The 16,172-nt window shown below is 44.8% G+C and overlaps 1 protein-coding gene across 2 annotated transcripts in view; it reads left to right on the forward strand.

Moving 5' to 3' along the window:
- Positions 1–16,172, forward strand: part of TTI1 (TELO2 interacting protein 1) — a 50,816-nt gene that overhangs the window by 23,565 nt on the left and 11,079 nt on the right. For both annotated transcript variants that reach the window (XM_032142401.2, XM_058433219.1), the window contains 5 exons: positions 2,803–3,003; positions 6,440–6,588; positions 9,941–10,081; positions 12,312–12,516; positions 12,839–12,926. In XM_032142401.2, the coding sequence (XP_031998292.1) occupies positions 2,803–3,003; positions 6,440–6,588; positions 9,941–10,081; positions 12,312–12,516; positions 12,839–12,926 (784 nt within the window). The remainder of the gene's footprint in view (positions 1–2,802; positions 3,004–6,439; positions 6,589–9,940; positions 10,082–12,311; positions 12,517–12,838; positions 12,927–16,172) is intronic.

The following is a 16,172-nucleotide window of genomic DNA, read 5'->3' on the forward strand; positions in this document are numbered from 1 at the left end:
TATCCCACCTGTACTGCTTTAACGACCTATGCTATGTTTCAGTTTGAAATTTTTAAAAAGTAGGTTAAGAAAAGCCCTGTGAAATACATCTCTCAAGAGGTATCTGAATTTGGGCCTTCAAAATTGAATTGTCTTAGATTGCTGATGTCTTCGGTCATCTCTGTAGGAGGAATGTCAAGACTCCTGTGTAGCTTTGTAGCGCTTTTAAAAAAAAAAATGAGGTGGAGGGAGAGGGTCTCCCTTGCAGAAAGGAAAATTGGATGGTTAAGACTGACTCTGGGGCTTCCTTGGAACAGAAACAAACTTAGAGCTAGCTTTTCTGAAAGTTTTGAAATAACCCAGAATATACTCGCTTTTCGAACAGGAAGTAGTACTCAGGTGGAGTTGGTATAGTCACTCATAAATCAGAGTAGCACCTTTTGCGGTCATTTCTGTTTGTCGTCGAATTATCTAACTGACGTCCACTCTTTTAAGATGGGTGTGGAAATGTGTTCTCAGAGAACTTTTGAAAGGCCTTAGAAGAACCCAGTAAGAGCTTTAGGAAATTGAGTTATCATTAACATAGTGTGTCACATGCAGTGACTAAAAAAGCATTAGGTGCCACAGTAAGGGCAAGAAGCATCAGTTAATTACTGCTTAATCCCAACTGCTGGTTAGCTGATTATTCATAACAAGAAAAAAATAGGGTAGCTTTGAAAATAAGTATTTATGTCACATACTTCACAACTTGGAGAATGTGCTGCTGCATTCTGTTCATGGCTGCATAGTATTCCATCATGTGTCTGCACCATAGTGTATTTAACCAATCCTTTCTTGGTAGACGTTTTGGTCATTTCCAGTCTTTGGCCACCACAAAAAAAATGCTGCATTGAGTATCTTTGTAGGTCATTTTGGACATGTCTCAGTATATTAATAGGATGAATTTCTGAAAAAAAAGTGCTGGTTTAAAGGGTATTACGTTTAAATTTTTGAGAGAGTATTAAATTGCTCTCTAAGAGGTTGTACCAATTTAAACTCCATCAGCAATGTACGAGAGTGCCAGTTTTGCCACACCCTCACCCACACTGTATATTACCAAGCTTTTGATCTTTGCTAATCCAATAGGAGAAAAATAGCACCTTATTATAGTTTTAATTTGCATTAAATGTGAGATTGAGCTTCTTTTCATGTTTAAAAGCCATTTGTGAGCAAAGACATTTTAATGTCTGGCACCAGCCTTGAATCTAGAAATAATCTTTGCAGCATATCTAGTCTTAGCAGTGTAAATGCTGGGTCCAGGTTTTAACTATTTGGGAACCAATCCCTTAGAGTGCACTAAGTACCTGATAGACAACTGGGGATGCAGTTTGAAGAATGTCATAATGGATCCCTGGGTGTAGGAACCTCCAGCTCACACCTCACACATTTGCTCTCTGATACTCCAAGTTGCCCGGCCCCGTCATCTCCCATCTGCTGCTGCTCTTGCTCTGTGCAGATGCTCTTTGATGAAAAGGAGATTAGCAGGTGCTAAAGGTTATCAGAGTTTTTTTCCCAGCTGTCTGCAAAAGGAGGGCACTGGACCAGAGCACTGATTTTCAGGCTGTGGGATTTGTTGTTGTTGTTGTTGTTTTATTCTTTAAGTATCAAGAGCCTTTTTTGAAATGAAGGCTTTGGGGAACCCTGATATACAAAAATAATTGAAATTAGAGCTGAGTTGTTTGAAGGAATAGAGACCCTGGAACCCATGCCTGTAGCCCACCGTCTCTTGCTGCCCTCCCTGTTGTGATCCATGAGACATTTCTGTGAAGCCCTAAGGCTCCTCAAGGCACAGTTTGAAAACCACGGGACCCAGTGATGTTTGAAGTTTATTCTGTGGTGACTTACCAGAGGTATTTGAGCATCACCGAATAGGGAAGACTTTGGAGAGAAAATGGCCGGCTTTCTGAAGCATTTTATGTGAGAAATACAATGTGAGGCCATCCATCCTCAAGACTCTGTAAAGCCTGTATTCTGCTAATGAGTGGTATATTCTGTACTCAGAATTGTGTCACTTGGATGTGTTTGCCAATGTTGCGTATTTTTTCTTTTGCATATACTTTGAGCACCCAATATCTTTGTAGGTCATTTTGGACATGCCTCATCATATCAATAGGCTGAAATCCTGGAAAAAAATGCTGGTTTAAAGGGTTTATGTTTAAATTTTTGAGACAGTATCAGATTGCTCTCCTAAGAGCCTTTGTGGAACCCTGACATACAAAAATGATTGCAGTTAGAGCTGAGTTGGTTGAAGGAATAGAGATGCTAGAACCCACACTGGGCATATTGGATTTCCAGTGGTGACCAATGGAACATAGAGTCTGATGGGAGGCTCAGACACTGAATAGTACACACAAATAAATAGATACGCAAATATATAATCACATATTGTGATAAGCTGATATGAAGAGAAAGAGCAAAGTGCTATATAAGACATCATGTAAGTGACCTAAGTTAAACAGGGGAGTCAAGGGAGGGTCTTATTGGGCAAGTTCTATGTGTTCTGAGATGTGAAAAGTGACTTGGAGTTAACCAGATATGAAGTAGATGGGAGGCATTCCAGGCAGAGAGAACGGCATATGCAAGAGTTCTGAAACAGGAAAATGCTTGCTGCATTGGGGGAACTGGAAAAGGATGAGTTAATGGGCAACTGGGAGGCCAGGGAGCCAGGCAGGGACTGAATCATGTGGGGGCTGTGCAGGCCAGGGCAGAGAGCTTATTCTGTGTAGAAAGTACTCATGCCTGTTGTTAATAGCCAAGGTGATCATTCTAACACTTTATTTACAGCCCAGTGGTTCCCAGACACAGGTAATCTCGGGCACCTCCAAGAGCAAAGTTTAGGAGAAGAGGGAAGTCATTTGAACCAAAGACCAGCAACTCTTGAGAAGAGCACCACCACAGCTGAAGACATTGAACAGTTTTTGCTGAACTACCTCAAAGAGAAGGATGTGGCAGATGGAAATGTCTCAGATTTTGATAATGAAGAAGGTAACGTGTTTATTTTGGCTTAGCTGGTTTTTTCTTTCTGAAACAGATTATTGTAATAATGGTGAAACATCATTACAGAAAGGGTAGAAATAAGAAAAGTCACTTACAACCTTACCAGGCTAACATAGCTATTCTCCTGTTTTGTGTAATCTTTTTCCATTCTTTTCTGTTACAAAACGGTTTTTACGTGGTTGCAGCTGTGTACCCTTTTTGTGTTTAGTTATAAGCAACTCTGCTTATTGCTGTTGAATTTTGATCATTAATGTTTTAATAGCTGTTACTAAGTGTCCATTCCCCTGTAGGACATTTAGGTTGCTTCTGGCTTAATAATAACTCTAATAAACAGTGCTGCAGTGGATGATTCTGTGCATGTGACCTTTTCTTTTTCTTTTTTTTTTTTACATATTTCTTTAAATTCCCAGAAGTAGGATTTCTGGGTCAAGGATATGAACATAATTTAATGCTTGCCAAATTGCCTTTCAAAAAGGTTGTGTCAATTTATACTTTTCCTTTGGCAGTGCAGGATGAATACTGGTTTCACCACAGCCTTACCAACATTGGCTATTTCCAGTTTTCTTCCTAAATTAATAGGTGAAAAATGGTTCTTGTTATCTACCTTGCATTGCTTTGATTACCAGTGAGGTTGAATGTCTTTCTATAAGCTTCTTTCCTAACAGGTTTTTTCCTTATTCCCATTGTCTATTCATATGCTTTGTCCATTTGTTTGTTGGTGGGAGGAGATTGCAGTCTTTTTCTTACCAATTTATATGATAAAGAAAAAGGGAGTTCGGGCTAGTTGAAGCTCTGGCCTGTTGTTTTATTCACAAGCTCAATCTGGAGCTTCAGGTCACGGAAGGATTAATAAATTATTAGAATCTCCTCTGCAAATATAAAATGCCAAGTCATAATGAGCTTGGTGGTCTCAGAACCATCCTAAATCGAACCGAGTCCCAAATTAGTTTGTTAGGTTGGAATAAAACATTTCTTTTTCTTTTCTTTTCCTTTTTTTGTTTTTTTTCCTCCTTTTGGCGATCTCCAGTGTGAGATTCTGGTGAACTGAAGCAGTACTTCCAGCAGTATAACAGGAAATAGTAGCTTGATGCCACTCGCTACAACAAATTCCTTCTAAATAGCAGAAAAGCATCACAGGGCCCAAATAATGATTTATGCAGAGTTGAGTCATTGCTCTCCCCTAGGACAGAGTTTTCGATCAGAAATCTATCAGGCTTTTTCTTCTCAGATTTGTTTCTTGAGCCAATCCAATCCTTTTTGTGAACTGCACCCTTCACCCAAACCTGGAAATGCTGAAGCAGGGGAGGCATTCTGATCCCTCATAATCCAGATTTGCCATTCTTGTTTAAAATGTGAGCACTGTCAGTGAATCCATTCCTTCATGATTAGGATCTTCTGGTGTTAGTTGATGTTCACTTAGAGCAGACTGAAAGAGTCAAACCCTCCTTCCAATAACAGGAAAATCCACATCCCTCAAATAAGATTCTGCAATAGGTGAATTTCAAACAACAAATTCCCCTCTGGGGAAAAAAGCACAGGCCTATCATCTTTATGCTTATCATTCATCAAGTACACACCACACACTTGGCATTCTAAGGAATGTTTGCGTCAGTGCTGGCTTGACATGAGTTTTTTGTTTTAAGCACATAAAAGCACCTCGTATATCTGAGGTCCCTTTCTCCAAGAAATCCAAGCATTCTACAAATGCATTTTCATTTATCTTTTCAGCATCTGTTAGAGACAGGTGCAGCCTCTACTGTAAGAGTCTGTCTTTCCAGCAGAGGGAACTGAAATGGGAAAAAGTTAAGGGAGCAGTGCTCTGCTCAGTGGAAATGAGCACAGCTGGTGATCAGGATTGGGATGAGGCGGGGGGCTGTAAGTAGATCAGGAAAATTTTTCAGGGTAGGGATTTTGGCCTGGGTTTCATGCAATTCTCAAATCTTGTGGTGATGTTTCCGTTTACAAACTTACATCTATCTCATGCAACGCAGCACTCTAGACAGAATGATAATGGCTGGTAACATCTCATTTAATGCTCTCAATAGCATGTGAGGTATACATGCTGTATCCCTTTTCTTCCAGATGAGGTAATGTAGGATGAAAGAAGTTGCTAATAGGTTTTAGAGGCAAGACCTGGTCCAACCTCCTCTAACCAAACTCCATGCCCTGTGAACTACACCAAGCTGCCCTTGTTACCTCACCTACAAAGATAAGTAAGGTTTGATTCTGGCCATCAGAAGTTCTTACAGGCTGGTGGAGAAGACAGACATGCACCCCTTTTAATCAAAGGATGAACCAAGAGGAGACAAAAAAGTGAAGGACAGAGCAGAGGCCAGCCATGGAACTTCCCAGCTTCAAGGCTCCTCCACGCAAGAACCCTGCTATCTCTTTTATTTTTTTATATATATATTTTTTATTTATTTATTTTTATTTATTTTTTTTTTTTGGAGACAGAGTTTTGCTGTTGTTGCCCAGGCTGGAGTGCAATGGCATGATCTCAGCTCATTGCAACCTCTGCCTCCTGGGTTCAAGCGATTCTCCTGCCTCACCCTCCCAAGTAGCTGAGATTACAGGTGCCCGCCACTATGCCTGGCTAATTTTTGTAATTTAGTAGAGATGGGGTTTTGCCATGTTGGTTGGGCTGGTCTTGAACTGCTGACCTCAGGTGATCCGCCTGCCTCAACTTTCCAAATATCTTGTTTTTATCTTAAATATTCATTAATGGAAATTTAGAAAAGACCAAAGGCATAGGGAAAAAATTGAAGTCATCTGTTATCTCATTACCGTGTCACTTTTAATATTTTGCTGTACTTCCTCCCATGCAAAAACGTATGTAGTAGTGTTCATGCTGCATATGCAATTTTGTGTTGTGCTTTTTGTCTTTTTAAGACAATATTATTTTATAAGCATTTCTCTTGTCATTAAAACCCATGCTAAGCCTGGTGTGGTGGCTCATACCTGTAATCCCAGCACTTTGAGAGGCCACGGCAGGGGGATTGCTTGAGCCCAGGAATTGCAGACCAGCCTGGGCAACATAGTGAGACCCCCATTTCTACAAAAAAAAATTTAAAAATTAGCTGGGCATGGTGACATGCACCTGTAGTCCTAGCCACTCAGGAGGCTGAGGTGGGAAGATCACTTGACCCCATAAGTTTGAGATTGCAGTGAGCCATGTTCACACCACTGTACTCCAGCTTGAACAGAGCAAGGCCCTTTCCCTAAAAAAAATAGGGACCTCATAAAATGCCGTTATATGGCTATACCATGGCTTCTGTACCTATTCCCCCTTGAATGGTGGTGTCTCAGTCCATTTGTGCTGCCGTAACCAAATACCTAAGACTGAGTAATTTATAAAGAGCAGAAATTTAGGTATCTCTGTTTTATCACTCATACAACACTGCCCCCAGTTGTGCTCTTTTTCCAGAGGAACAGTCAGTCCTTCCCAAAGTGGACGAGAATGACACCCGTCCAGATGTGGAGCCACCACTGCCGTTGCAGATCCAAATAGCCACGGACGTGATGGAACGCTGCATCCACTTGTTGTCAGATAAAAATCTGCAAATCCGCCTGAAGGTCAGTGCGCAGCTGCTTCTCTGCATTCCCGGAGTAGTAGGACTAAGGTGTGGCCTGGTTTGGCAGTGGCTACACGGATGAGCGTGTAGCTCCCCTTATCTCCTGGTCCACGTGTGGTGGCCAAGAGAAGGCATCAAAAGGAATTTGTCTGTGGGGTGACAGTTTTACATCTTTCTGTGTCTGCTGAGATGCCAAAGGGAGCTGAGTCTCCTACATTAAAAACCACAAGTTTTGGGGATTCACTGAATCTCCAAGGAAAAGAAAGCCATGTGCTTTGGAAAGGATATTATTTTCTCAGCTATGTAGGATGCAGGTTTTAATACTTTAATGAAATCATTCTTCCAAGCCTGACACTAGCCCTTATCTCTCTGTTTTCATTCTAGAGAAAACCTGAACACTTCCTAATATATCCTGGCTTGCTGGCAGTTTGCCAAGCAGCACCCCCATCAGCAAGGGCTGAAAATATGTAGTAGTGACTGCAATAACAGCACACAGTGGGGTGGGGTAGAAGTGGGGGCAGGGCTTTTAGAATCACCCTGGAGAAGACCTTACACCCAGAGGGAAACAGCATTCCTCCCTACCCCCAAGCAGGAGTGAGAAACACAACTGTCGGCCAGGCGCGGTGGCTCATGCCTGTAATCCCAGCACTTTCGGAAGCTGAGGTGGGTGGATCACCTGAGTTGGGAGTTTGAGACCAGCCTGACCAACATGGAGAAACCCCATCTCTACTAAAAACACAAAATTAGCCGGGCATGGTGGTGCATGCCTGTTATCCCGGCTACTTGGGAGGCTGAAGCAGGAGAATTGCTTGAACCCAGGAGGCAGAGGTTGTGGTGAGCCAAGATCAAACCATTGCAATCCAGCCTGAGCAACAAGAGTGAAACTATCTCAAAAAAAAAAAAGAGAGAGAGAGAAACACAACTGCCTTAGTGACTCACTGTTAGTAATGAGTGTACATTGCCTTGCTCAGGGGTGATGGGCTCGGAAACCCTGATCCATAGATTATCTCAAATCTCAGGGTCTGTGTTGTGTGGAGTTTGTTTAGTCTTCCCAAGACAGCTCTTAGCATTCATCTGTTGTTCCATTCAGTAAGCACTTACCTTTTACCTGCACGGCTTTAATGTAGGTGCCTAGCTGAGACATTCAACGTACTGCTGTATATCCTTCAAGACCTTCCTTTTTGTAGAGGATTTGTAGCAGCTGTATGCATACCATAGTTATTAAGAACATCAGTATTGGAGTCAGACCTACATACCTGAATCAGTCCAAATCCTGTTTCTGCCTCTTATTAGCCATGTGACCTTGAGTAAGTTAATTCATCATTTTGAGCCTTAGCATCTTCATCAATAAAATGAAGATGATGGTACCTACCTCACAGGGTTGTTGATTATAAAACAGCATGAAATAATACACGTACACTCATTCATGTGCTAAATGCTTATTGAGGACTAGTGCAGGTCAGGCAGAGGGTGTGTAGAGGGGATGATGCAGACACGATCCCCGTCTTCACAGAACTCCCTGTCTTTTGTGGGGAGAGAGGCAATACACAGACTCATACATATTGGAGAAAGGCTGTCAAGGTAATAGCAGGTTCTGTTTGATAGAAAATAGTAATTCACCCATGCAGCAGATACGTGTTGGGAACCTACTCGGTGCAAAACCCTGCTGACTAAGACAGAGCTTACCTTCTGATTTTGCCTACGTCATCGGGGAAGGCCTCTCTGAGATGGTAACATTTCTCAAGGCTGAGTAGGAGGCAGCCCTGCAAAGGGGCAAGGAGAACATTCCAGGCAGAGGGGAAATATGCATCTTTGAGTCAATGAAATATAATGTAACTTGTCCCATTAATGACAGAGCTCAAATTCCAAGCCTGTCAGTGATACCAAAGCCATTTCCACTCTGCTCCCCTGATCCCCTGCTCCCCACTGTGCAGCTGAGCTTTCTCTTACTCCCTTGCCTAATTATTCACCCCTCAATGGCAGGGTCTCTTCTGTTCCAGTCTCAGTGTGGACCAGCACATAGTAGGCGCCCTGTAGGGTTTACTGCTTTGTGTTGGCCGGCTTCTCTCTGTCTTGCTGACTAACGAGTGCCTCACCCTGTGAAGGTTGGCCGTCCATGCGGGAGGAAAGCCTGCGCTGGCTGTCCACGTGGGAGGGAAGCCTGCGCTGGCCGTCCACGTGGGAGGGAAGCCTGCACTGGCCGTCCACGCGGGAGGGAAGCCTTCGCTGGCCGTCGTACTGACCGCTGCCTGTGACACTGATGCAGGCAGTCTCTTTTCAGTGAGTTTGAGATGTAAGAGATCAGGAAACAAGGAAGGTAAAATACCAGTTTACGTGTTGGGTAGCCTAACCCTTTCTGGTGAGATTAGCCTGTACGTCAACTGCCTGCTGGGCCTCTCCATGTAGTGGTAACAGAACTCGGTCTCCCCTAGCCGCTCAACTTTCTCCTCCCGCGTGCTCCCCATCTCATTCAGTGGCATCTGCGTCTCTTCAGTTGCTACCCCTGAACCAAAGCAGCTCTTTTCAAACCCTCACTTCCCCTCCCCAGTATCCAGTCCTTCAGCAATTTAAGCTATGTCATCTCCAAAACAGATACCCAGTCCTTTCACTTCTCTCCTCTGCCGCCATCACGTGGCCACATCACTTTGCTCCTCATGTGGATCCTAAAGGGCCTCTTTGTTTCTCTGTCACCCCTCAAGTCTCTTCTCCACTCAGCAGCCAGAATGACCTTTCTAAAACATGAATTGTATCATGTCACTTTCCTGCTTAAAATACTTTGATGGCGCCCCACTGCACTTAGTACAAAATAAAAGAAATTCCTAACAAACCCCTTTGTAGTTGGGCCCTGTTTTACCTCTTCTCTGTAACGCTCCACGCTGCCCTTCTTTCACTTCTTATGAAAGCTCTGTTCCACCTCTGAGTCTTCCTCACCACGGTTTCCAGTTGCATGAATCTTCACAGAACTAACTCCTACTCATCCTTCGTGTCTTCTTTTAGAAGCTCCTTCCCCAGCGAAGCCTTCCCAACAGTCTGTGGTTTAGATCCTTCCCCTCGTTTCTTTGCATTTCACCTTTGACTTCCCTTCTTGTCCCAATTGCTAATCATCTCTTCATTTAGGCGTTATCTAATTAAGGTCTTTCCCCAGCTGACCATGAACCCCCGCGAAGGCAAGGAAACGTGTATTTTGTCCCTGTGTCCCCTCAGTACCTAGCTGGTGCTTGGCGTGTAGTCAGCACTCAGAAAACAAGTATCCAATTAATACGTTTCTAAACGTTATTCTTTGGAAATGGTGACTTGATCCCAGGTATCTGTTTTCAAGCCTATACCATCTGCTGAAATCTTGTCTCTTTCAGGTCTTGGATGTGCTGGATCTGTGTGTGGTTGTTCTTCAGTCCCACAAAAACCAGCTGCTTCCCTTGGCTCATCGGGCCTGGCCCTCGCTCGTGCACCGACTCACACGGGACGCCCCCCTGGCAGTGCTTAGAGCCTTCAAGGTACTGCACCAGCATCCCCCATGGTCTGTTGTGAGGGTAGAGTTAGTAGGCACAGAGCTCACTGGGGCCTTTTGGATTGGTTCTCTTCACCCAATTGCAATGTCACATACTGTGAAGAAAGTATAGAAACATAAGAAAAGCACAAAGAAGAAAGTAACAGTCTCCTTTTGAATTTGAAGCAAATGAACTAGTAGATGAAAAGGCCAGGCAGGAAGCTCAGCACTCCTCCACACAGGAGTTCGTCTCCTTACAACCACTTTGCGAGGTAGGTATATTGTCTTTACTTTTGGCAGAGGAAGAAAGAAGCTCAGAGAAGTTAAGGAATTTTCTCACAATCGAACAGCTAGTAAGTGATACGAACCCAGAGCAGTGAGTTCACACCATATTCTTTGCACTGCACAGGAGTCAAGGTGAAGGGGCTGAGGTCCTAGCAGTGGGCATCCTCTGCCCAGCTGAGTGATGCTGCCAAAACCCAGGACCACCCATTTTCGTGTTGGGCTTAGGAACACCTAGCCCACCTTTCTCATAGTGTTGTCAGGGATGAAATGGGACTGTTTGGTGAAATGCTTTGAAAAGCTAACAGTCCTATATATGTGTAAGGTATTATTCTCCCTGGCTTAGTTTGGCTTACATTAGCATGGATATTTTAGCTTATTTATATCCTTTATTGTTCTAAAAAGCCCTTAAGGCAACCTGCAGAGATACATACCACAGCAAGCTGCCATAAATTAGAAGAAAGTGCGCAAGATGAGGCAGAGGGAAAAGATGTGTAGGGACACAAAATGAAGCTGGTAATGCACCAGATACAGTTGGCCAAAGTAGTTTGATCTTCTGTAAATTCTTCAGCATATACTAGACCAAATTAAAATATTAAAAATTGTTAATTTTTTTTCCCAAAACAAAATGCACAAAATGATACATGTGCGTGTGTATGTATGTGTGCCAAAGAAAGAGGGAGATTAGGCTGGTCGTGGTGGCTCACGCCTGTAATCCCAGCACTTTGGGAGGCGGAGGCAGGTGGATCACAAGGTCAGAAGTTCAAAAGCAGCCTGGCCAAGATGGTGAAACCCTGTCTCTACTAAAAATACAAAAATTAGCTGGGCGCAGTGGCAGGCGCCTGTAATCCCAGCTACTCAGAAGGCTGAGGCAGGAGAATTGCTTGAACTTGGGCTTCAGAGGTTGCAGTGAGCCAAGATCGTGCCACTGCGCTCCAGCCTGGGCGACAGTGAGACTCCATCTCAAAAAAAGAAAAAAAGAGATTAAGGGAGAGGGAGGTGGTATTGCTAAATTTTATCCAGATGTACCGTGGGGTGGGGTTTGGTGAGAATTAATAGGTTGTCTGAAATACCAGCAAGCATAGAAAAATGAAAAAAAATAAAGATGTGTACGCAATAACTGAGGCTGCTTTCCCCACGTGCAGACACGATAATGACACTGAGGTCTATAGAAGGTGTGCCATTCAGCTGAGGGACCTCAAATGAGAGCCTTGTTCTCTGCAAAATCAGCAAACACTGTGCTGGTTATGCCTTGCTTACCAGTTTTTAAAGAAATTCCTATTATCCTGTATACTCAGTCTTGTGCAGCGGGGCAAAACGTTTCAATATGTTCTGCTAGAGAAAGTTTAAAACAAGACATGCAAAGAAACTATCTGTTCTGAAAGATAAAATGAGGGTGATGTGCATAAGAGATTGTACAGCTGAACAGAAGGAACACCGAATTGGCTGCAACTTCAGGGACCTTAGTTCAGCCCAGGGACCTTGGCCCAGTCACTAACCTCCTGATGCCTGCAAGTGGCAGCAGCTGGGCCATAGTGTTTGCGTTTGCTTAGCTAGCGAGAGTTAAAAGCATATGTATTTTCTCAAGGGATGTTAGGAAGATTCAAGAAATGATCTATGTGAACTGCTTTAAGCTCTTCTCTTTTTTTAAACAAAAATGGGAGGGAAATCAAGATATTAATCATATTATTCATCCAACCCAATATTCCTTTGAATTATTCCCCATGTAATCTGTATTTATGGGTGGAAGCAGCCATGCCTTGGGAGCAGAGACCTCCAAATTCATAACTGTCAGAATCACAAACCATGGGCAAGGAATTAACAGCAGTAATTCTAGTTTTTTTTTTTTTTTTTTTCCAAGCAGAGACCTAGATGAAATCGAATTACCAAGCATTCTTTAGCTCTCTTGCTGCCTTGGCGATGTTCACTCACCAGGTTGGGGGCTGTTTCTGCAGGTTTTACGTACCCTGGGAAGCAAGTGTGGTGACTTTCTACGCAGCCGGTTCTGCAAAGATGTCCTGCCAAAGCTGGCTGGCTGCCTAGTCACCCAGGCCCCCATCAGTGCCAGGGCTGGACCAGTTTACTCGCACACACTGGCCTTCAAGTTGCAACTGGCTGTCTTACAGGGCCTGGGCCCCCTCTGTGAGAGACTGGACCTAGGTGGGTACCAGGCAGTTCCACCTGAACACACACACAGCATCTGTCTCACCCCTGCCATCATGCCCCACCCCTGCCATCATGCCCCACCCCTGCCATCATGCCCTCTGCTTAGTTGTGCCCCCCTCCCCTCCCCTCTGTGTACCTCCTTCTGTCTTATTTTGGCCTCATTTGTCCATTTATCTTGATGTGTTCTTTGGCGGGATGGAGTAGAGAGCCCAGGGCATCTTGCCTAGCTGTTGCAGTTTCTCCAGACACAGTTGGTCACTGCTTGTCCCAAATGAAGTGTGAGGGCTGATGCTTGTTTTGTTTTTATTTTCTGCAGGTGAGGGTGACCTGAATAAAGTGGCTGATGCCTGCTTGATTTACCTCAGCGCCAAACAGCCCGTGAAATTACAAGAGGCTGCCAGGAGGTACGTCTGCCTGATCACCCACATCCCTTTACGTTTGTTCTAAATTACAGATGATTTGCTAATGGCAAGCAGAGTTGAGGCATCTCTGCTCTTTTCTCTCTCTCCCTGCCGGGTTAAGATGATTTCCTTAACTGTGCCAGCGCTAGAGATGGTATCTTTACTAGATCTGTTTCTCTTTGCCAGTAACCTTTTCCTCTGCTGCAAAGTCAGCAACAATTCCAGAGGGTCAAGAAGCAGAAAGACGGTGTGCTAGAAGAGGACTCAGCACCCTCCTGGTTGGAGGGGAATCAGCTTCTAGGCCTGGAGACCAGGTGCCTGGCACTTCTTCATGCTTTGGCTTCTTCAACAGCAAAGTGAAAGTGCTGGGTTCCTGATACGGCATACGTCGACTCCACGGCAGGTCTTAGATGGGTTTCGGTGCCATGAACCCTCACAAGTGCCATGCAGAATTGTTTGTGTGCAGGCAGGTGCACATGTGCCTTTTTCTAATAGGAACCATTCATAGGTTCTAATAGGAATCTGTGACCCAAAGAACATTAAGAGCTGCCAGACTAATGGTTTAAAGGGCCTTTTCTGATTCTGAAACTAGATGATTGCAATTTCTAAGAGTTTGACCATGCTTATTTGAGAAAAGCTGTATCACCTCTAGGAGAAGAAGCTGTTGCTGGTTACTTTAGAACTAAGAGCTGAAACTCTGAGCACAACAGCATTCCCCAGACATGAGACCCAAAATCTACTCTGCCCCTCTTCTCCAAGCTTTCCTTCCAGGTGGGAGCAGCCTGCATCCTGGAACTGCCATCCCAGGATAGGTCTGCTGCTGGGGCGAAAGCTGGGCCTGGCACTCTGTGCCTCTCTGAGCCCTGCAGCTCTTTCAGCCTCACCAGCTTCACGCCTGCAGCAGAATCCCTGCTTCTTCCTAGCTTCTAGAGGCACATCTCTGATCCTCTTTAGTGGGGTAGGAGTTAGGAGTCAACTCATTCCCTGAGGGGCGGAAAGGCTGCTCTGACTGTGCAGTGAGGAGAGCCAGCTTGCTCCTTAGAAACCTTGCACTCCCTGGGAGTGATGGTAATATCTTCTTGAATTGATTTATTGTCCTTTACTGTTTTTTGCCCTTGATTTCCCGTTTCCTTTTTCCTTCCTGTCCCTTTCCCGTCACATCCCTTAGTCCCAGAATCAGTCATAGTTTCATGAGCACAGGGGCGCATCCTAACCAGCTTCTGTCCCCAGGCATTTTTATTCCATACAGAATCAATTTAGGATGAAAATAGTCCTCCCTGGGCGGTGCCCCTGGAGCTCATTGTGCTGTGATTTAAAGTGCAACTCAAGAACATAATGAGTTTATCTTGAAGTAAATCCTTTTAGATGCCTATTACAACCAAGAGTTAAAGGTCTGATTTTCACATTCCCTATTCCATTCTACTTTTCCTACATCCACCCCATCCCATCCTTCAAGTTTAGAACCATCAAATAAGCTAATGTTCTCAATTCATTATCTTTTCATTTCTAATTCTCTTTTTTGCTGCTGAAAGCAATTAAACCCGGAATTGGACCTTGCTGAATCTTGAGCTGGTGTTCAGGGAGCCTCAGGTGGAGGAATACACAGCCCCACCACTTGACCGCAACTCCCTTTGTTTGCTCCAGCACATTCCGTTCAGCGGTTGAGTCAGATGGCCTCCCTCCTCACGGGCAGAGAAGGGGAGGAAGAGCTAGGTGGATTGCTTCACACATGTCACTTGCAAACTTATCTTGAAGTTGGGGAAAAAAATCAGTCTTGTCCTTGATCAAGAGCTGATTTGGCATCTTGATTCTGAAATTAATAAGCTCTCTAAGTGGGAGAAGAAGCCTGAAACAATAGGAAACCTAGTCTCTCTGTGAGCCTCATTACCACATGGAGAGAGGGGTGGGTGGGTGGGCCACTTAGTATTGAAAAGTCATACCTGGCGGCTGGGTGCGGTGGGTGGCTCATGCCTGTTATCCCAGAGCTTTGGGAGTCTGAGGCAGGCAGATCACAAGGTCAGGAGTTCAAGACCAGCCTGGCCAACATGGTGAAACCCTGTCCCTACTAAAAATACAAAAAGTTAGCTAGGCATGGTGGCAGGAACCTGTAATTCCAGCTACTCGGGAAGCTGAGGCAGGAGCGTCACTTGAACCTGGGAGGCGGATGTTGCAGTGAGCCAAGACCGCACCACTGCATTCCAGCCTAGGTGACAGAGTGAGACTCCGTCTAAAAAGAAAAGTCATACCTACTAGTACTGAGGAACCAAGTCCCCTGCATGAGGTGGAGTCTCCATCTCAGCACATGGCTCTGCCGTGCATCCCATTGTTTGTTCTTAATTCTTCTCTTTCCTTCACACCCTACATCCATGACCAAAAGTAAAGCCCGCCTACCTCACTTGGAAAATTGCTTTCAAAATGACTTCTCTCAAAACGACACCTCCAAGCCACTAGGCCAGGCCAGGCTGCCATCATCTCCCACCAGAACGACAGACCTCACCACCGGTCCCACTTCCACTCCTGCCCCTCTAGATATTCTCCATACTGCAGTCGGAGTGACACACTTACACACGCTTACCCTCATGGGAGAAGAGAAAGCTATGTTTTTTGCAAGGGCCCAAATGGGAACCTTGGCTTAGTATTCAGAAAAGCCAGAGATACTTAGTTTCCAACCCTAGGCAGGTGACCAGCTTGCTTTGGAAGTGGCTCTCCTGTCTGCCAGAGGGCTGGTGAGGGAACCTCTCAGGGCAGGAGGCTGCTCCGAGGCCTCCTGCCTTCTGGAAGGAGAGGGATGTGCACCAACCCTGTAGAGCAGCCATGTCTGTGGGCCCCTCTGGCAGGTGGGCTTAGGACCTCCAAGAGGCGCCTTCATCGAGTTGGGGAGGAGACGAACTTAGCAGCCCCATGAGAGTTCATCTTTATGTGCATCATGCTTGGGTTTTTCCTTGCTCCCATTTGCTTTTCCTGGCTCCAAAGAATGACCAAACCAGTGTTTGCTTTTTTAATTTGTCGTATTAAATATAGCCTTTGTGGCAGGCTTTTACATCCAGGCTGTAAACTCTAGAAATGGAAATTGATCAGGGGGTAGTTGATATAACTGAGGTTGTAAATGCTAAGAACGGAGATGCCATTCCAGTTTAATGCTTTTATCTAGCAAATGTGCCTTGTATGGAGGGGGCATAAATCTTCCAACTGGTGGAGGCATGGGGGAGGGGCAGGGGAAGGTGGGGGCAGGGTGTGACCTTGCTGTGT

Source organism: Hylobates moloch, unplaced genomic scaffold (genome assembly GCF_009828535.3).
Source record: "Hylobates moloch isolate HMO894 unplaced genomic scaffold, HMol_V3 SCAFFOLD_21, whole genome shotgun sequence".
NCBI lineage: Eukaryota > Metazoa > Chordata > Mammalia > Primates > Hylobatidae > Hylobates > Hylobates moloch.